At 53.9% G+C, this 21,543-nt stretch overlaps 1 protein-coding gene across 3 annotated transcripts; it reads left to right on the top strand.

Moving 5' to 3' along the window:
* The first annotated feature begins 7 nt into the window (after window positions 1-7).
* Tspan4 (tetraspanin 4) lies at window positions 8-20,640 on the top strand. Of its 3 annotated transcripts, none has more exons than XM_057777067.1 (8): window positions 8-242; window positions 8,859-8,938; window positions 15,771-15,962; window positions 17,034-17,108; window positions 17,718-17,819; window positions 17,920-18,051; window positions 18,126-18,209; window positions 18,831-20,638. In XM_057777067.1, exons 2-8 carry the CDS (start codon window positions 8,876-8,878, stop codon window positions 18,897-18,899), a joined length of 717 nt encoding a protein of 238 aa, XP_057633050.1. In that variant the 5' UTR covers window positions 8-242; window positions 8,859-8,875; the 3' UTR covers window positions 18,900-20,638. The 3 variants fall into 3 exon arrangements, with proteins under 3 accessions (XP_057633050.1, XP_057633049.1, XP_057633048.1); XM_057777066.1 differs by lacking the exon at window positions 8-242 and adding an exon at window positions 1,147-1,233; XM_057777065.1 differs by lacking the exon at window positions 8-242 and having other exon boundaries at window positions 8,477-8,938; window positions 18,831-20,640.
* The last annotated feature ends 903 nt before the right edge of the window (window positions 20,641-21,543 follow it).

The raw sequence follows: 21,543 nt of genomic DNA, 5'->3' as shown, positions 1-21,543 counted from the left end.
TGCCGCGGCCCCGCCCCCGCCCCCGCGATCACCCTGCCGCCGCAGCGTTCTCTGCTCGCGCCCACCCGGGGCTCCTAGAGCCTGCGTGCCCGTGGCAGCATCTCGGGAGCCCCCTCCCGCCGTGGTGGTACATCCCGGCGCTACGGTGTCCGAGCGAGGCCGAAAGGTCCGCGGCCCCGGCGGTTCGCGTTTCTCGTGTCTGCTTGACTGACAGCTGCTTCGCGGAGCGGCGGCGAGCGCAGGTACGGCGGGTCGGCGGGCTGGGGTCCCGTCGGCCTGATCGCATCCAGACTCGAGCTAAGAAATGGCAACAAGTGGTGGTGGCGCGGCTAGGACGCGGACTACCGAGAGTGCACGGCCAAGGCGGTCTTCCCGCCTCCTGGCCCGGACTCCGAGGGGTCTCGGTCTGGAGCCCTTACCCGAGGTGCCCTGCCAGAGTCCGAGCCGTGGAGCGTGGGCCGTCCCCTCCCTTCCGCCGCTGCAGAACCGTCAGCCGTACGGTGCCCCGGGTCCCGACGGTGTCCTCCCGCTCTCAGCAGTCCACTTCTTCCCTGAGAAGGGAATAGAAAAGGCTTTTTCCCGCGGAGAGGATCAGGGTGGTGGTCCGGGAAGGCGTCGTGTAGGAGGCACCCTATGAGCAGGCTTTCTAACTTCTTTCTCCCGGGAAACTTGGCTCGGACGTGGAGGTTGCCCGGGGGACCGCTAGGGGCCACAGGTCTGCCTCACCTGGAGTTGACCTAAGTAAGGACTTAAGGGAATGGACGAGTGCTGGTGTCTTGGGGACTGTATCACCCTGACCTCAGCGCCTTCTTGTTGTGCCTGGGGCTGCCCTTGGGAGGACGAGGCAGCACGCAGTGAGAAGCTGGAAAGGTCCGTGGAGCTTGGGAAGTTTGGGTTCTCGTTAGAGTGACACCTCTAGTTCCCCTGAGGGAACAAAAGCTGTACTCTCCTTCATTGCAGGGGAGGTCAAGAAGGGTCTCCTGGGTCTTGAGTGTGGCTGGTTAGAGCCACTGCCCAACTTGGTGGCTGTGCCTCCACTGTCACCCTGGACAGTCCCTCTAGCAACGTTTGACATCCCCCATGAAGCCACGTGCGGAGCCACGAGCTAGGCGACTTCCCGGTCCGGTCCAGTCCCCTCCCCCAACATCCTGCCCTGGCCAGAGGGGCAGTGGGGGCCTGTGAGTCACGGGGATCAGGCTCAGGATCAGAATTGAAGACTGCCCGCGGCCAGAGGTGAGGGTGGCAGGGGAGTGGGTTAGGAGATGGTCTGTAGGGTGGGCCCTAAGGATGGGGTGGAGGCCAAAGACTTCTAGAAGGAGGGGCCCAGTTCGGTCCTGCCCCTGGAAGACTTGTTTACTTAGGGAGAGTTGGAGAGGGAAGCCTGTGCCAAGCTGACATTCCTAGAATTCCTCGTGTGTGTGTGTGTGTGTGTGTGTGTGTGTGTGTGTGTGTGTGAGTGAAGCCCACTAGCTTCCAGTGCCTGTTGTGGGTGGTGGCATCCTCTCCTTCCCTAGTTCCCGCTCCAGCTCCCTGGATTCTAAGAAATGACCCAGGCTAGAGAACTCCAGAGGCTGTTGCTTTATCTGTCCAGCCTTTTGCTTATTACCCCTGAGGGGTGGGGGTGGGGGACAGTAAGGAGTGGGGGTGCTGTGGGTCGCGTCTCTCCAGAGCCCTGGCCAGGATCCCAGGCTCAGCTTCTACCGCTACCTTTTCCTGAGCGTTGTGGAGTTCCCATCTGATACTGTGCTGGGAGACAGATGGGGGTCACTTGTACCTGCCAGCTGGGCTAGCGTTCACCAATACAAACCGACTGACTGGTCTTTGGACTGGCAGTAGCTGCGTGAGAATGGGTGCCTGCTTCTGTAGCGGGAGAGGGCACATTGAGCGAGATGTGCTCGCTAGCACGCAGTTTCTAACCCATCTGCCACAGTTCCTGCCAGAGGAGGGGTCACTTCAGGGCAGGGGACAAGGAGGAAACCCATGATTGAAGTTTTGGCTGCCCAGCCCCTCCCACCCTGGGTGTTGCCCTGCAAACGGCCAGCCAAAAGAGGGTGCTCAGCCAAAAGAGGGTGCTCTACTGCATGGTCTGAAGCACGGGGCTGGCTTCCAGCTGCCTTTACTGCCTGGACCAAGATCACAGCCTCAGCTTCCCCATTTGTGAAGTTCTGGTGGGACCAGAAGCACGCACGGGGAGGGTCTCAGTTCCTCCACTTAAGGCTGACCATGAGCTGGGGGAAGTGGGCAGAAGGGACTTCTCCCCAGGAACTAGTGTCCTCTGGCTTGCTCTTGTCCGTCACCCTCTTATACCTCACTCCCAGGCCATAGCTGCGGCGCACACACTAAATGTGTCCCTACTTGCTGTCTAAATAGCTCTCGGAGCCTGTGGCTTGAAACTGAAGTGACCAACCTAAGATTCTTTTGGGCTGTCGAGGCTGGGGTACTTGGGACCCACACCTGAGCTGTCTCAATGCTTGGTGGTCCCTAGCATTTGGGGGCAGGTATGCTTTGTCGCATCATAAGCATCCTCTGGGTCTCAATTAGGTCTCTTCTATTTCCACTACCACAGGAGCTCTAACAGAGAAACGCCTGAGGGGGTAGGACAGAAAGTTCAGGAACGGTGCTGTTTGTGGTGGCCAGAGAGCCCAGGGAGCAAGACTGGACCCTTTTGCTGGCTGCACCAGAGAGACACGTGCCCCCAGCCCTGGCTCTGCCCCTGAAGAGGTGGAGGCTCGAGGTGTCCAGGAGCTCTTGTTAGGCTGTGTGTGGCCCTCAGTCCTTGCTTCTTGGTGGGAGTTGTCAGCCTACTGGACCAGGAATTCCTGGTGCTCCTGCCCAGGGTGGGGGTCTAGGGCAGGCACGGAGGCCCTGCAGGGGCTGAAGCCACAGCAGGAAGGCAGACACCACAGCCTGTTTGGATTGGCACAACTCTCCCTGCCTCCTCAAAGAAGCTGTAGAGCCTCTCAGCCTAGGGCAGGGAAGGGGTGGGGGTGGGAGGGTGGGTGCACCGCTCTGCTCTCCCTCTTAGCTAGCTGGGCTTGGAGGGGTTGGTTACTTGGGGGGGCCCAAACAAGCTGCTGAGCCACTTTCTGCCTCTACCCTCCTGAGAGGTCAAAGGTGGTTTGCTTTGCTTGCTGGCAACTACTGGCCCCAGGCAGCCATGGTCAAACTTTGTCCAGAATTTGGGCAGGTCTCTTTCTGAGTGGGAACCTGGTCTGGTTATGTGGGTGTCCGTGGTTTCCTTGGCCTATCCCCCAGGCTTCCCATCTGCACCCACTCATGACTGAAAATGACCTTAGCTGGGAGTTTTGCTGGCAGGTGGCCCCTATGTCCAGATCACTGTGGTTGGGCATTGGGCCAGGGTGTTGAGGAAGGCACCCCCTCCTGGTTCAGATGGGGTGGCCTTGCTTTGGCCCTTCTGCTGTTATTGATCAGCCTGCACACCACGCCCTGGGAATTTTGTACTTGGCAGCAGAAATGGACCTCATGTGACTGTCCTGAAGTCTGCTAGACTTCATGAACCCTGCTCATGTGGGTTTTATAGACAGGGCCTTCTAAACAGGAGAGTGGCACATGGTTCAGAGGACAGTGTGCAAATGCTGGGCTCAGTGCAGAAACCAAAATGGCTCTCCTTTGTCCCAAGAACTTTTGGCATCTCTTGGGGAGCCCTTCTTATCCCCTTCCAGTTTGGCTGTGTTAGTTACTTTCTTCTCTCTTCCTCTTTCTTCTTTTTTGATTTCTCGAGACAGCGTTTCTCTATGTAGCCCTGGTTGTCCTGGAACTCATTCTGTAGACCAGGCTGGCCTCAAACTCACAGAGGTCCACCTGCCTCTGCCTCCCGAGTGCTGGGAGAGAGAGACCAAGGAGGAATGACGCTTATTGACTTGCTCTTCATGGCTCACTTAGCTTGCTGTTTTCTTTGTTGTTTTTGTTTTTGTTGTTTTGTTTTTCGAGACAGTTTCTCTGTGTAACAGCCTCAGAACTTGCTCTGTAGACCAGGCTGGCCTCAAACTCACAGTTTGCTTTCTTATACACCCCAGAACCATCTGCTTAGGGTAATACCACCCACAAGGGAACTGGGTCCTTTCACATTCGTTATTAATCAAGACAATGCCCCACAGAAGATTTTATGTATATACGTGTGTCTGCATGTATACCTGTATACCACGTGAGTGCCTGGTGCCCACAGGGGCCAGAAGAGGGCATCAGATCCCCTGGAATTGGAGTTATAGAGGATTGTAAGCTGCTATGAGGGTGTTCGGAATCGAACCTAGGTTCTCAATTAAGAGCTAGTGTTTTGTTTTGTTTTGTTTGAGACAGGGTTTCTCTGTGTAACTAACAGCACTGGCTGTCCTGGAAGTAGCTCTTTTTTTTTTTTATTGATATTTATTGAGCTCTACATTTTTCTCTGCTCCCCTCCCTACCTCTCCCCTCCCCCCTTCAATTCTCCCCCAAGGCTCCCAATTTACTCAGGAGATCTTGTCTTTTTCTACTTTCTACTTCCTATGTAGATTAGATCCATGTATGTCTCTCTTAGTGTCCTCATTGTTGTCTAAGTTCTCTGGGATTGTGGTTTGTAGGCTGGCTTTCTTTGCTTTATGTTTAAAAATCACCTATGAGTGAGTACATGTGATAAATTGTCTTTCTGTGTCTGGGTTACCTCACTCAAAATAATGTTTTCTAGCTCCATCCATTTTCCTGCAAAATTCAAGATTTCGTTATTTTTCTGCTGTGTAGTACTCAATTGTATAAATGTACCTCCTTTTTTTTTTTGAGACAGGGTTTCTCTGTAGCTTAGGAGCCTGTCCTGGATCTAGCTCTTGTAGACCAGACTGGCCTCGAACTCACAGAGATCCGCCTGCCTCTGCCTCCCGAGTGCTGGGATTAAAGGCGTGCGCCACCACTGCCCAGCCGTGCCGTATTTTCCTTATCCATTCTTTGGTCGAGGGGCATTTAGGTTGTTTCCAGGTTCTGGCTATGACAAACAAAGCTGTTATGAACATAGTTGAGCACATGTCCTTGAGGCACGATTGAGCATCCTTTGGATATATACCCAAAAGTGGTATTGCTGGGTCTTGAGGAAGGTTGTTTTCCAATTTTCTGAGAAATCGCCACACTGGCATCCAAAGGGGCTGTACCAGCTTGCATTCCCACCGGCAATGCAGAAGTGTTCCCTTTACCCCACAACCTCTCCAGCATAGGTTGTCATTAGTGTTTTTAATCTTGGCCATTCTTTCAGGTGTAAGATGAAATCTCAGAGTTGTTTTGATTTGCATTTCTCTGATGACTAAGGATGTTGAACATTTTTAACTGTCTTTCAGCCATTTTAGATTCCTCTGTTGAGAGTTCTCTGTTTAGGTCTGTGCTCCATTTTTTTTTTTTAATTGGAGTATGTGATCTTTTGGTGTCCAATTTCTTGAGTTCTTTGTATATTTTGGAGATCAGACTTCTGTCTGATGTGGGGTTAGTGAAGATCTTTTCCCATTCTGTAGGCTGTCATTTTGTCTTGTTGACCGTGTCCTTTGCTTTATAGAAGCTTTTCAGTTTCAGGAGGTCCCATTTATTAATTGTTTTTCTCAGTGTCTGTGCTGCTGGGGTTATATTTAGGAAGTGGTTCCCTGTGCCAATACATTCAAGTGTACTCCCCACTTTCTCTTCTATAAGATTCAGTGTGGCTGGCTTTATGTTGAGGTCTTTGATCCATTTGGATTTGAGTTTTGTGCATGGTGATAGATATGGGTCTATTTTCATTCTTCTACATGTTGATATCCAGTTATGCCAGTACCACTTGTTAAATATGCTTTCTTTTTTCCATTTGATATTTTTTTGCTTCTTTATCAAAGATCAGGTGTTCGAAGATGTGTGGATTGATATCCGGGTGTTCTATTCAGTTCCATTGGTCCTGCTGTCTGTTCTTACGCCAATACCAGGCTGTTTTCAGTACTGTAGCTCTGTAGTAGAGTTTGAAGTCAGGGATTGTGATGCCTCCAGAAGTTCTTTTATTGTACAGGATAGTTTTGGCTATCCTGTTTTTTTTTTTTTTTTTTTTTTGCTTTTCCATATGAAGTTGAGTACCGTTCTTTAGAGGTCTTTGAGGAATTTTGCTGGGATTTTGACGGGCATTGCGTTGAATCTGTCTGGAACTAGCTCTTGTAGACCAGGCTGGCCTCAAACTCACAGAAATTCGCCAGCCTCTGCCTCCCAAGTGTTGGGATTAAAGGCGCGTGCCACCACCGCCCAGCTTTTTTAGTTTTCAAACAAGTAAGGTCTCTTTATGTATCCCTAGCTGTCCTGGAACTTGCTGTGTAGACCAGATTGGCCTTGAATTTACCAAGATCCCCCTGCCCCTGCTTTCTGAGTGTTGGGATTAAAGGCATGAGCCACCATACCCAGTTTAAAGGCCAATCTGATGGAGGCATTTTCTCCGTGGAGGTTCCCTCTTCTCAGGTAACTTTAGCCTGTGTCAAGTTGACAAAAAACTAATCAGCACAGCTACCCCTGGGGGAAGAGAATTGGGGTCCAGGATGGCTGCACCTGGATTCTCTTGCATATATCCCTCAGGCTGCAATTCTGCCCCCTGCTCTCCTCACGGCCCTAGCTGATGCTCCCATGGTGTACCATGGGGAATTGCAACGCCAGCCCCAGATCCAGGGATAAAGATGACCAAGTAGACAGTCAGCTTATTTATAGACTGCTGGAGCTCAGCTGTGTTTCTGACCCAGGGCTTCAGGCTCTCCTCCAGAGGAGTGGTCTGGTCGCTAGTCCCATTTGGGTGATGTCAGGATGGGTGATGGTTTGGTCAGAGGTGGGGGTATAACTTTTTCTGGTTAGTTTTGGATCTTTCCTGGCCCCTGTGGCTCCACCACTCTCCACTGGTGTCTAGATACTTGTGTGTGTGTGCATGGCCTCCTGCATGTATAATATACCATTATGTAGGCACCCCCCCCAGCCCCGACTGGTGTATATCTGACTGAATCAAGAAGCCAAGGGAAGACGGCCAGGGGCCACGGGGCACAAGGGTTTTTAGGAGTCACCAGCTGCCTCCTGCTCTCTAGGCAGAGCCTGCAGGCTGTGTGTGGTCTCTGGTGGTCAGTGGGTGTGCTCCCACCCAGTTCTGTCCCTTTCCTGGGGTTCAGACATCAAAGAAAACTTAAGAGGAATTGAAAGGTAGTGGGCTGAGGTTAACCCCAGGTTGAGCAGGCACTTCCAGGCACGCTTCCGGCATTCTGGGGGCTCCCGTGGACTCACGTACCAAAAACTGAGACCCTGAGCATGCAGCCTTGAGGGCCGGGGTCGCAGTTCCCCATTGTGACCTCTCGGGGGCAGCAGTAGGCTGGTGCAGTGAGCCTAAGTGCTGGGCTGGGAGCTGCAGACCTCACTTAGGCACCTGGGGTTTCCACTAAGAGGCAGCCCCTTAAGAGAGCTGCCCATGGACATCCTTTGTTTTTCTCTTTTCCTCATTCTTCCCGTTCCCTCTTCTGTTTCCTCACTCAGAGACCTTCAGCAAAAAGGTTTCCGTGTTCTGCTTTCCCTCCTGTCCTCTGGGCTGCAGATGAGATGGGGAACCTTGGCCCCATGTTTATACCTGGCCCACACTTTGGGGCTCTTATGATCTGCATCCTTTGGTAGGGTTGGAGCTCAGAGATTAGAGGATGGGACCCAGCAAGGTCTTTGATGGGCTAGTGTGTATCTGGGCACACCTGCAAGGGGCATTGGTGCCAGTTACCATGTGCTTGTCTGCCTGGGATGGTGTTAATTCGTCATGGGCTGATTCTCCCTGAGCTGGTCAGAGTGAGACGCCAGGTCCCTGGTTATGCAGTTACAGAACGGCACCAGTGGGACTCTCAGAATGGCACATGGTTCCGATGGAATCTGGCTTTGCTCCCACTACCCCTAGGAGAATGGGCTGATTCAGTGAGCACTTTGGGCCAGCAGGGGGCCGTCTGGGGTTCTTTGGCGTCTCTCCTCTGCTACTTTGGTTCTTGAATTCTCTTTTTAAGTTAGGAACTCTCATGGCCACCGCACCCTCCCAGGCACCACGGGCTCCCTAAGGCGCTTGAAAGCTAGAACCGCCCAATTGCCACCAACAGCAAATGGGTCACCTCTTGATTTGCTCGGGGCTTTGCAAATCCTTCTTATGGTTGGAGAACTGCTGCAGAATGGGCGGCGGGCCTATTGGGGGTGGTCTGGGGTGTAGGTTCGGGGCCGAGAACTGCTGCGATCTCATTCCCGGCCCAGCTTCCTCAAACGCTCCCCCTGTCCTTCAGCTGCATCTTCCTCGGAGACCCCGGGAGGGTGACAAGGAGGCGGGAGCTCGGGGTCGTTGCGATTGGCCGGTGGGGCGGGGTCCTTGAGGGGCGGGGCCGCGCTGGATTGGCCGGGCGCGCTCGGGGCGCAGCGGGCCGGCCCGCAGGTGTCTGGCCGAGGGGTGGGAGCCAAGCTGTGCGCCCGCTGTTACCGCTACCGCGGACCCGGGAGGGGTGGGAGCCCGCTGGTGTGGTGCGGATGGGGTGTCCGGGGGCAGCGGGCGCGGATCGCTGACAACGGCCGCAGCCAGTGAGCCTGGCGGCGGGGGCCCAGGCTTCCCAGCGCGATGCGCCGTTCCAGCACTGATGAGTCCACATACCGGCGCAGCCCTTCTCCGGAGAGCAAGGAGCCGGGCTTCGCGCGCGGCGGCCCCTTTAGGCGCTGCAGCAGCTTGTACGGGCGCGCGGGCGCCGGGGACGCCGGGGATGCGGGCGGCGGCTTCTTCGGCCTGCACACGAACCCCGGCCCCAAGGCGGCCCAGGCGCGCTATACGACTCCCAAGGGCAACAAGTATGTGGTCTTTTACCTAGACCTCTCCTTCATCTTCCTTCTAGAGCTGAAGCGCTGCAGCATGGCGCGCGGCTGCCTCCAGGGCGTCAAGTACCTCATGTTCGCCTTCAACCTACTCTTCTGGGTGAGTGCGGGGGTCTGAAGGACCGGGGTTCGCTGCTTTACCAGTGGCTGCCAGAAGCCCTCTCCTCTCTTCTCCTCTGCTGTGGAGACAGGGTGTGTGCGCACGTGCTCACAGGACCGGTTGGTACCCAGCCTTGCCTCTCCTGGACTCCAGGCGTAGAACTGATCACCGCTTCTGTGCCACTGAGCCATGGGTACCTTCCTCAGCCTCCTCCCGGTCTTTCCTCTTTAGCCTACGTCCTTCCCTCGCCCCTTTCACACACTGCCCCTCTGGGAGATTGACCCACCAGGTCCTGGTCCCCCTGGATCCAGAAGATCAAGGGTATGTGTACTGCCCGACCGATTAGGGTCTAGGAACGTATCACAGACACTGGCCACGGATTCTTCACGGACATGGGTGACATCTGGCTTCCTGCCACCTCAGCAGAGACTCCAACTTTTGCTGGGGTATGCTGAGGTTGCTCAGACACTGGGTAACGTTCAGTTGGGGCTTGCATTATGGTAGAGCAGGAGATGGCCCCCTCCAGTCTGGATAAAGGACAGTTTGCACACCCTTACCCCCCACTCCACAGTAAGTGTCACATCTGATTACCACCTGGTATTGGGGCTTGGCTGAGCCTGGAGCCTGAGCGGAGGATGCTGGATTTGATTAGAGGTGACCCTTTATTACCTGGGCATAGCCTGGCGCTTCACTTACTAGCTAGGAAGCTTGGAGAATGGTACCCAAGGTCATTCCATACCCTACCTTGGTTCCTGAGCCAACTTTCTGAGAGTGGGTGTGACTGAGATTGAGGGGTGTGGTTGGGAGCAAGGGAGTGTGGCAGTGGGAGGATAAGGGGCATCACTGGGATCTCCACTTGCTGCTCATTTGCATGCAGTCCAGTTCAAGTCAAATGTGCAGAAACCTAGGTCCACCTTCCTGACCTTTTTCTTATGGAGCTGGGATTTGCTGGGACTCTGGGCAATAGTCCAGGGAGGTTGCTGCCCCACCTATCCCATCTTCCCCCAGCCCCATCAAGAGGTCTCTGCCAGAGGCTCCTAAGGGATGGGCCAGGTCTGGGCATACTCATGTAGCAGGTGGGTATGAGCAGTAGGTGTGGGCTGAAGCTGTAAGCAGCCTGTGTAAGGGCAGTGCTTCTGTTTGAGGGACTTCAGTGGGCACCAGGGTATCTCTGACACTGTGACAATGGGGAGGGGGTGACTGTAGGCAACAGTATGACAGGTGGACAAGGCTCAAGAACTGCAGATGACAGAGTGACAAGTGGATGGGCGTAGCACTGTGACCAGACCTGACAGCTGTAGGTCACTATGATGGTAGTAGGCAGTGGAGGTGCAGAAGGAGGGTTAGGAAGCAAGAATGTGGGGCTGGGTAACAGTGGGGTAGTGTTGATTTGGGGAGGCTGAGGCTGCTACTGAGCAGGCACATTCCACTGACCAGGGGATAACATCCTCTACCAGCGAAAGAAACGATCAGAACCCTTCCCGGCACAATTCCTGTGCTGAGAAACCCAGTTCCCTCTTCTTACCCACATGTACCTTCAGCCTTGCAGACAGGCGTGCGTGCTTCGGCACCATCATGACTTTTCCCTCCAGCTTGCTTCCCAGTGAGGGGTTAGAGACAACCACGCAAAGGTGCTGTGAACAGCATGGCTTTGCCTAGATGTACCTGTGCTGGGCTTGGCAGAGTCCATCTGGGCTAGCAAGTGTGAGAGTCCGTCCATCTGGCCTGGTCAGTATGATGTCAGTCCACATTGTCCCTGGTATCTGTGAACTCAATCCCTCTCCTGCTGGTGACAGGCTGTGGGTGGGAGGGCCAGGGCACCCCCTACCTGAGCCCCTGATGACTCTTGCAAGAGAGGCTTTGACTCCCACTTGCCACCTAAAATGTATGACCAGCAGACAGGAACCCAGCCGCTGCTATGTGTCCTGCCTCAGTTTCTCCAACAGAGTTAACCAGGCAACTAGGGTCAGAGCTGCACTGACCCCTAGACCTGAGATGCCCATTCCCTCCTTCAGCAGATAGGCTCTCGCTGGGCAGTGATGCTCAACTCCACTGAGCACTTGGCTAACCTATTTTTGAGGTGCACACAGGGCAAGGACTAGCTGGTTGGGGTTGGGGGTGCCTCGGGGAAGTAGGCTGAGTACACGGCCCTTGAACACATTTGAGTGGGTAGGTGGTGTTGGGTGCTGGCCACTGGCAGTAAGGGAGTGGGGGCTGAGCAGCCCCTGGGACCCCCGTCTCAAGCCTCTGAGGCTGCACTGTCAGCTGGGCCTCTGCCAGCAAAGCTCTTCCTGTAATGGAAGTTGAGGTCCCCTGGGATCAAAGGGAGTCAGTGAAGCCTGGTTCTTCCTGTCTCCTTTCTCCTTTGCCCTCCCCTCCCCTGCCCTGGGCTCAGGGACCCCTCCACCTTCCTGGGCAGCTACTGTGGTGTAAGGGCTAGTCTGAATGGGGCTGAGCTCCTCAGCAAGGCCAGGGCGTTTCCATGGCTCTTTTGTATCCAGGTGGTAGAGACGCTGCTGGTCAGGCCTTGGCCGTGTGGTTGGCTCCTCCCATACATGCACTGACCAGTCGGAGACCCTTCCTGTACTGCTTCCAGGCAGGTGACCCTCCCCAGTCCTTAGTCTAGCTGTCCCCTGCATGGTATGGTCAGTATCTGTTTGGGCAGACAAGGTGGAGGTTAGAGTCATGCCTGCTACCCAGACACTCTGTGACCCGAGAAAACCCTGTATTTGTTTGTTTGCTTTTTTGAGACGGGGTTTCTCTGTGTAACAGCCCTAGCTGTCCTGGAACTTGTTCTGTAGACCAGGCTGACCTCAAATTCACAGAGATCCACCTGCCTCTGCCTCCCGAGTGTTGGGATTAAAGGCATGCGCCACCACCACCTGGCGAAAATCCTGTATTCTTGGCATTTCAGATTCTCCATCTTGACCACACTGGATCATGAAAAGTGACCCAAAAGTGTGTGGATCAGGGTCCCTCAGCTCCCACCCAGGTGGCCTGTAATGACCTGAGCTGGAGGAGGTATAGGAGTCAAGCTCCACGTTCCTTAAGGGAGGGTCCTGGAGCCCCACCCTGGCCCTGCTCTGCCTGGGCTGTCACCATTACAGCCTCAGTACCTGCCTTATGCAGTCCCCAAGGAAGGTCCTGCCAGGCACAGGGATCTGCCCCCACATTGGCAGCAAGTTGCAGGGCAATGCCTTGCTAGGCCCTTGGTCGTCTATTGCCATGATGAGCTGAGGTGGTATCTGATGAACAGTGGTCCTGGTCTTGGCCGCTGGCACTTTTAGTCTGGCGGGTGAGGGGACCAGGACTGGGGGACCTCTCTGCTTCCTGTAACAGCCTATATTTGTGATGGGGGTGGCAGGGAAAGTCACAGACTAGTCTGTGCTTTGGGATGTTGGTGGCTCCAGCAATGTCCTGAGTTGGAAGAAACAAATTTGTTTTTAAAGTATTTTGACACAGTTTCACTTAGCCCAATCTTTCCTTACTTATGATGACACTGAACTCCTGACCTTGCTGCTTCTACCTTTAAAGTGCCAGGAATACTGGCGTGCGCTACTACACATGGTTTATGTGGTGCTGGGTGTCTCACCCAGCACACAGTTGGCAAACACTCTACTAACTCAGGTACATCCCCAGGCGTACATTCAATTTTAAGTGCACAAACTCACCCCACTGGGATAACCAATGTCCTAGCCAAGATGGGGAAGGTTCCTGCCAGCCTGCAGGAGAGGGGCTTTTGGACATAGCCTTGGTTTATACAGGGGGCCCAGCCCTTCCACCTCCACCAAAGATATGGCTAGCTGCCCGGCCATCTGCCACATTGAGTTGTATGGCTGGAGGGGTGGTGGGCAGAGACTTGTTAGCACTCACCTCTGTGGATCTGGACAGGCACATTTGGTGGGCACCCAGTGCCATGTGGCACTCAGCCTGAAGCTGATCCGAGGGGCTGGAGGCTAAGGTAACTGCTGTGAACAGGTTTGGGTGGTACCTGGGTAACAGCTCATTACACCTCTCGGACTGCCACAGGCATCATAGAGTGCCTAGCAGGTGGCCGAGATATGCTGTGCTTGGGATGCAGGACCATGGTGGCAGGAGGTCCTGCCCCTGGGTGATGTTCCCAGCTACTATCCCTTCAGGACCCTAGCTTCTCTAGATTGCTGTGGGGAGTGGGCTTTGCCTCCCACCAGGGCTCCTCTATAGTCTGGAGGTACAGCTGCAGAGGAGTGAGCCAGCAATAGGAGGTGGTCTGCCTTAGAAGTGGGGCTCAGGAAACTGGGGAACATTGCAGATTCAGGGTAGGGGTTTTAGCTCCATCCCCAGTTTTGATTCAGGAGAGACCTTGCTCCAGGCCCCCAGGGCTCAGCCCTAAGTCCTGCTTTTCTCATCTTCTGAGAGTCTCACAGGCCCTTTTTCTTTTGATCTTTGAAGCTGTAATTTTCCTGCCAAAATGTTTTAAAATCTGTGTGCACTAAAACATTTTTAAATTACAGGTACAGCACTCTTAGCACACGCACGTTTTCATTAGTGCACCCATGCATGTGGCATTGGCTCGGGCTGTGAAAGGGGTGGCTCTGCGTGTACTGCTCATGTGTGACAATGCATGTGACACCTCTGGGTGGCAGTGAGGGGCATCTGGGCTGCTGTTTGTCTTTTTCTCAGCGAGGGTGACAGGCTATGTAGTAGTTAATGGATATTTTTCCTGCTGTCTCTGGGTGGAGGGGAGCATGTCTCACCGTGTCAGTGAAGGAGAATGGTTCTCTTCTGGGTGTGGGGTTCAGGGTTCTTCCCATTCCACTCTTGGAGATTGCCCCCTCCTGGCCTCCTGGAATGGGGCCTCTCCCCCACCCCCAGTGATGCCAGCTGCTTTGCACAGCGGTGTCCTTCCTATGCCCTTCTCGGTCCAGTGGGGCAGGGGCACTTCAACAGCTCACTTTCCTGCTGACACGAGCCGTCTGCTGTCTTTGGAAGGCAGAGGCGGATGGTGCAGACAGCTTGGGTCTTAATGACACTTGTGTTTTACCAGCATCTCCCCTCCCCCCTGCTCAAGGACCTGCTGTCATGAGTGCTCAGCCTCATGAAGGGTCATGGCTCCTCTGGGGCAGTGTTATGCTTGAGGTCAGCCCTATGGGTTGGTGTCTCTTGAGGCCTCTTGCTACTTTTGACTTGCAGCTCTTCTAGAGCCGGTACAATGTAGAGTGAGCGTGCCCTGCTCTTACAGCTTCATAGCCTTGGTAATTCTGACCTGGTCCAAGGCAGCAGGTAGGGTATTAACTTCTGCTTAGCAGTGTGGGGCCCTGGAGGTCCTTCCATAACCTGTGAGACACACTACTGGGTCCTGGAAGACCTTGTGACGCTTGGGACCTTATGAAGGTCATGGGACAAACCCATGGAGACAGGAGAGACCTTGTTTGCTATGGCCCTGGAGAAGCCTTCCAGATCTCTCAGCTTTGTGTGTTTGTGGAATGATATTGTGCCCTGTGGTTGGGTGATTGATTCAGTGACCATCACATGGCAAGATCTCCATTAGGGACACTTCTCACATGTTGAATGGGGATGCCTGGCCCATTCAGCTGCTTTGCTTGATCAACACCGTAGACAACACCACCTCTCAACCACTGGCAGTCCTGCAGAGGTCCCAACCATAAAGGAGGCATCTCGGTAGACTGGCTTGCCAGTGCTCCCTTGTGGCTGAGAGCATGTATCTCTAAGGAGATGTCACCCAAGGCATATGTACCCCACCTCCCCCAGCAGGTTTCCTGATCCTTCTCCTGGGTGTAGAGCTTCCCATATGGCCAGCTTTCCCAGGTCCCTTTGCTTCCTGCTGACTCCATAGTAGTGTCTCCAGGAGCTACCTGGAACTGAGAACCTTGGGTCAGCGCCCACATCATGGGCTCCTGTGCCATGCCCTGTCCAGTTCTTTGTTGGGCTGCGAGGCCTTTTCCCAGAGCCCATCAGCTGGGGGTCCATCCCTAGCCTCCAGGAATACATCTTCTCTCCTCTCCAAATGACAGAGTCCAAGGCCTCAGGTGAGGTGGAGCTGTAGCTCCCCTACCACCAAGGCAGCCCCATACCGAGTCAGACTAGATGTCCCTGTCACCATGCCATGATGAGCCCTCTGTAGAGTCAGCCGCCATATGCCTTTCTTCCCTGCTTTCTCATTTATAAAAATGAATGATAAGAGTCTGGTGGGTGGAATGCACCTTTAATCCCAGCACTTGGGAGGCAGAAGCAAGTGGATCTCTGAGTTCCAGGACAGCTAGGATTGCACAGAGAAATCCTGTGTCAAAATAAAAATGAAAAAAGCGATGAAGCTCCGGGAAGCTCGGAGAGGGGTGGATGACTGGGCAGCAGCAGGTGCTCTGGTGAGGCACTCTGGTTGGTACAGAGAGCTACTGCAGCTTGATTATGCCGAGCCAGGGCTTTCCCTGCTCAGGGTTATGAGTAGCCCAGAGCAAGGAGGCCACATGGTTGGGTGGGCCGCTCAACTGCCATGGCCTCTATAGGGTGTAGGGAAGGAAGGTTGCAGGACCAGAGGGCCCAAGGAGATTCAGTCCCTTCTGGTGGATGCATCGTGCAGGGAATCTGAAGGCACAGTCTCACTGGGGCTGTATGAGGAGGTATACTCTGTCACAGGCCACTGTCATTGCAGGAAAGGGAAGGGACGGGACTTGAGGCGTGGTGCCCTGCCACAGGAATTAAGATGTTTCCAGTGGTTCCCAGGCTGGCAATGTTGGCCTGAGCTTGTGGGTGGAGCCCTGCCCTGGGGTCAGGAGCCCTGCCAGTCACCTCACCCTTTCTCTCTCTCTCTTTCTGTTTGCCGCGGTCCTAGCTGGGTGGCTGTGGTGTCCTGGGCGTTGGCATCTGGTTGGCTGCCACACAGGGAAACTTTGCCACTCTATCATCCTCATTCCCATCCTTGTCGGCTGCCAATCTACTCATCGTCACTGGTACCTTCGTCATGGCCATCGGCTTCGTGGGCTGCATTGGGGCCCTCAAGGAGAACAAGTGCCTACTGCTCACTGTGAGTGTGTTGGGCCCCTTTGTGGCTCTCGGTGCCATCAGCTTCACTTCAGGGGCCTGTCCAGCACCAGAGGGGTCGCTCAAGAGAATACATTATAGCTGGGGTCGGGAGCTGAGGTTGGACAATCATGAGGTCCAGGCTAGTCTGGGTTCCAGAGCAAGACCCTGTCTTAAATAAAGTTTAAAGGGGGAGGGCACTAGTCTAGAAGAATGCTTGCATGATATGCATGAGGTTCTAGGTTTGAGTCCCAGCACCACATATAGAAAAAAGCATACCACAGCTTGGAGGGACAAGGCATAGACCCAAGAACTTAGGCGTGCCCACATGTGGCCTTTACCAGACTGTTCTGAGACTCATCCTTGTGGTGACCCCAACTTGCCCCTGGCCCTACCCTCTGTGGAAATCTCACAGCACCATTTGGTTTTGGCAATATATTTATGGCAAGGAAGCTATTTCCTCCTCCACAGTTTATAAAGTTAATCACAGGTAATTAGGAAAGGGCTCCTAGAGGCTCTTACAATTAATGTTCCTGACGGGCCTTGAGTGGCAGGGCAGTGGACTGAAGCTCCATGTCAAGAGGCTTTGAATGGTTCCTTTCCTCTACCTGGGGAAGGTTTTGCTCAGGGCCTCAGTCTCTTGTAGAGACAATCTATTCCCTCTCCCACCCCTAAAGGGGGTACTGCAGAATGTTTACAGGCTGCTAATAGGTGATGCTTGGGATCTCTTTTATTTTTATTTTTTGTTTTTTTGAGACAGGGTTTCTCTCTGTTACAGCCCTAGCTGTCCTGAAACTAGTTCCTGTAGACCAGGCTGGGCTCGAACTCACAGAGATCCATCTGCTTCTGCCTCCCGAGTGCTGGGATTAAAGGCGTGCACCACCACTGGAACTAGAGCCCAGCAGTGGAGTGCTTGCCTAACATATCCTGGGAAGGGGAGTGTGTAGAGGGAGACCCAAACAGAGGTGTCAGGCCAGGAGCCCGGGAAACAGGGACATATACCCACATGGGGATGTTTAGATCATGCATGGGGATCTCCAGGAGCAGGATGTGACTAAGGACATCCTCTCTACAGTTCTTTGTGCTGCTGCTGCTGGTGTTCCTGCTGGAAGCCACCATTGCTGTGCTCTTCTTTGCCTACAGTGACAAGGTATGTTGCTGCGAATAGATAGCACACGGGGTGCTGGGAGAGTCAGACACAGTACCCAGGGATCTGTCTGTGGCTCTGGTTGTATGGGTGGCACAACGGCACTCTTAATTCCTCTTGTGAGTGCAGGCTGCTAAGTGTGCCATGTGTTGTTTCCCTTACCTATCTGTCTGGTCACACAGCTGGATGGGTTTACTGAAAATCTGGGATCTTGAGTTATAGCTAGCACTATGTTCCAAGCTCCTGTGTCCCTGACTTTCTGTAAAGGACTGCAGGAAGCTCCATGTACAGGCTGGGAGTTGCCTTCTTCAGTGTCCTAGCTCCTTTACTGGAGACCTAGGAATGATGCCCATCCCCTCAGCGGTAGGGCAGACATGCCTGCTTGTACTAGCAAGTAGACTGTAGTCCTCCCTTAGCCAACAAGAGGAAACCTACAGATGAGAGGACAAAGACCTACACCAGGGTTCTTGACGTTCTGGGAGGACAAGAACCTGGGTGTGATCAGGTGGTAGGGTAGTGGGTAGTCCCAGGAAACAGGCAAGGGAGGGGCATGTGGAATTGCTGAGGGATGGTGTCTGTCATGGAGGGTATTCACTGGTGGCCTGTTAACAGATCGACAATTATGCCCAGCAAGACCTGAAGAAGGGCCTGCATCTGTATGGCACACAGGGCAACGTGGGCCTCACCAACGCCTGGAGCATCATCCAGACTGATGTGAGGCTTGGGCAGCCTTCTTGGTATGGTGGGACAGGCTAGCGGGGGTGGGTGTTGTGGCTGCCTCCCCACCAGCCCTTTGCTTGCCTCCTGTTCCTAGTTCCGTTGCTGTGGAGTTTCCAATTACACTGATTGGTTTGAGGTATACAACGCCACTCGTGTGCCTGACTCCTGCTGTCTGGAGTTCAGTGACAGCTGTGGGTTACACGCACCTGGTACCTGGTGGAAATCGGTAAGGGCTTTTCCCTCCTCTTTTGGGTGACTGCAGAGGTGGGGTTTCCCCAGCTGATCTTGGCTCTCCTGCAGCCCTGTTATGAGACAGTGAAGGCCTGGCTCCAGGAGAACCTGCTAGCTGTGGGCATCTTTGGACTGTGCACGGCGCTGGTACAGGTGAGCAGGGAAGGGCAGGGCCTGGGAATCTTGACCAGGGAGCACAATGGCAGAGGATTTACCCTCAGGAGCCTGTGACCTGGGCAGGGAGGTAACAGTGCAGACTGTAAGAAGCCGGTGCCTCAGAGGAAGTTCACTAGGGGAGCTGACCTTTAGTTTCTCAAGGAATAAGTGCTGCCCGGTGCTCCCTGCCTATGCAGAGTCTGCTGTCATCTAGTGGGTCAACACAGCCAGGCAGCCATACTGGCTGGGAGTGACAGGACTTCCCAATGCAGAATGAGGGTGGCACTTGAGATCCTACTGCTTCCAGGCCCTGCTCTCCTCCTGGGTTCACAGCCATCCATAGAAGTGCTGAGAGTTGGCAGTGTGATGCTCCAGGCTAAGTGGGACAGACTTACAGGGCAGCCATAATTCATCTGGCAAACGGATACCAGTTGGCTCCAGCTAGAACAAGTGGTACAGTAAGGGAGATGGCCTGGCTCAGGAGAGGAGTATGACCTAAAGTGCAAAACACAACTTACCCTGGGGATGAGTTGCAGGAGTGGGGTAATACCAGGCTACCCCAGGAAACCCAAGCCCTTCTGCTTATGGGCAAAGGCCTGTGACCTCTTGTCTCCACAGATCCTGGGCCTCACCTTTGCCATGACCATGTACTGCCAGGTGGTAAAGGCGGACACCTACTGCGCATAGGTCTCACACCTCTGCTTCTCTGCCAAAGGACCCCACCCATGGGGAGATGTCCAAACTTCCCATGCAGGACTCGGTGCTCTGCTGAACGCAGGGGGAAGAGCTTGAGGCCAAAGCACCCAGGATCTACCCCTGCACCCAAGGGGGCCTCTGCTTGGGTGGCTGCAGTCACCAGATTATAGGGTTGGGGCCAAACATGGCACCCAGGGCTAAAAGCCCAGGGAACTTTGACACTTTTTATATCCATATATCTTCCAGTATTCGCACAGGATAGGGTCCCCAGCCTTGCATGGATGCCAGGTTGGGGGCAGGCCCAGTCTGATCAAGGCCCACAATGGTCCTGGTGCTTCAGGCAGGGCCAGGTTCCATTGATTCACATTCCATGATGGTGGCGCGGGACCAGGTGCATCTTAATAAAGTATGAGCAGCCCCTGTGTCTAGTTGGACACACAAAAATTGTACAGCCACAGCCTCCAACTGAGGAAGTTCTTTCATTAGCCGAGGGTCAGCAGAGTTGGGAGCATTGCTGACCCATTGCGGGTTGGGGGAAGAGATGGCCTCTGTCCATTCCTGTCTCTCCTGGGATGTCACAGACACTCTTGTATCTCTGTCCTAGGAACTCTGCCCTTAGATTGTGCAGATAGACTGCAAACAGCACCTCTAGGCGACACGAGCCCTTGCTACTGGCCAGAGTTAAAGCATCAAAGTTGTGTCTTCTTAACCAGGGGGTAAAGAAGAACCCTAGGTGAGGGCCTCTGGCTGTAGGGCTAGTACCCTGGGTGTTTAGGTGGCCTCCTCCTAGGCCCCTCAGGAGCTGGTAGGCACCTGACTCCCAGTCCCTATATCCTGCTATCCGAGAGGCCTACTCTGCGACACAGTTCTCATTAGGGGTCATCCTTGTGACTCCCACACCTGAGAGTGACATGCACTGGGCTGAATCCTTGCTTCCCACTGTCCTCTCTCTAGTAGAAGCCATAGGACCTAAAGAATCTCAGAATTACTATGGAGTCAGCTGCTCCAGACAAGCTGCTAAATTAGCAAAAGGCCCTTTTACTTATAGGTTGCTAAACAGAGGAAGCTGCATTCAGAATACATGGTGTGCTGACTCTGCTCAAAGCCTTAGCCCTCTTGAGCTTTCCTCAGGTCCCAGGATGCCTTCCCATCCCCAAGCTGAGCAGCTCTCAGAGAGAGCCCATGGTTACCAGACCACCATAGCCACTAAAAGCCTACAGTGCTTTACTCTTACTGAATTTCTATCCACCAGTCGGTCAGTTCTTGAACAGCACCTCTGTACACCCCAACTTTGCTGACCCAAACCCAGAACCTGAAGTTTACTGCTTAGTGGAGTTGCCCCTGAATGGCTCTGGGGTCAATCTCCAGCACTAATGAGGAAAAAGAAACCGAGAAGTGAACTGAGCTGCCCGCTTTTCTGTGGCCCTAGAGAACTCACCTAAGTTCCCATCTACTCCCCGTCATTTGATATCGTCACCCCATTCCAACCAGGACCCTTGCCTGTGGCACTCTGACCTCTACTTCCTTGTCCCTATACCACCTTGGTCACTCCATCTGCTAACAGCAGGCTGTACCCAGCCTGCTGTTGTTACTTCTCCAGTGCTCTGCCCGCAACCAGGTAAGCTCCATGCCACTAACTTTGTTTTTGTAGACTAGGGTGGCCTCAAACTCACAGAGATCCGCCTGCATCTGCTTCCCGACTACTGGGATTAAAGGTGTGTGCCACCATGCCCTGCTGTCGCTCACTCTTTATATTCAAATATTCCCATCCACTAAACCCTCAGAGTCAAGGCTGGAGAGACCCAGGGTCAGCCAGTCACTGGCCACAGTCCCAACTCCTACCTCTCCTATAACACAACATAGCACATGAGCAAACTGACGACCACTTCTAGAACGGGAGGCCAAGATGCCCCTGTCCCCTCATACTGACCTTGTCCTGGTCTGGCTATGTCTCTTTCTCAGAGCCAGGTGGGTAAAGGCAGCCCCCAAGGCCTCTGTAAGTATCAGCTGGCAGAGTCTGTCCACCTTACGATCCCCTGATCCAGCACCCCAAGTTCTCAGCCCTGGCTACACTGACCTGAGTGGCCAGGATCCACTTCTAGTCCAGCAGGATATAGACAGTAGGTAGCCCAACTGATGGCTAGGTAGGACTTTACCCACTCCAAAACAACACCAAAAGACACAGGGTTGGTCATATCTCTTATGAGTTAGGCCTGGGCCTGTTGCCTTAGTGTCTTCTTCATTCCTAACCCTCAGGATCCTGAGCTACATATCAGAAATTCACAGGGCAGAGTTCTGGTCAGCATTTCTGGCCTCCATGACTTGGGCCTTGGCTAGTGGATTAGAAGGCTTCCCCCAAGGGCCTGTAGGACCAGGGATCGGTACCTGAAGATCATACCTAGCAGGGATGGGAAGGGGGCACAGACACAAGTGATGGCCAAAGGAACTTGGAATAAAGGGGTGAGGTGATAAGGGCCAGCTACTCTTCACCTGTCGGTGCCTCAGGATTCTTAGACATTTCCCCAGCATTAGTTCAGTTCTCTAGAGTAGACAGACCCCTCTGGCCCCACTCAGCCCACGAGTCCTACTGCTGCCCCCTAGGCATGCCCCATCCCTGTGCCATCTGGTAGACAGT

The sequence above is a fragment of the Chionomys nivalis genome, chromosome 8 (assembly GCF_950005125.1).
Source record: "Chionomys nivalis chromosome 8, mChiNiv1.1, whole genome shotgun sequence".
Classification (NCBI taxonomy): domain Eukaryota; kingdom Metazoa; phylum Chordata; class Mammalia; order Rodentia; family Cricetidae; genus Chionomys; species Chionomys nivalis.
The sequence above is the reverse complement of the archived record's forward strand: the minus strand, read 5'-3'. Positions and strand labels throughout refer to the sequence as shown.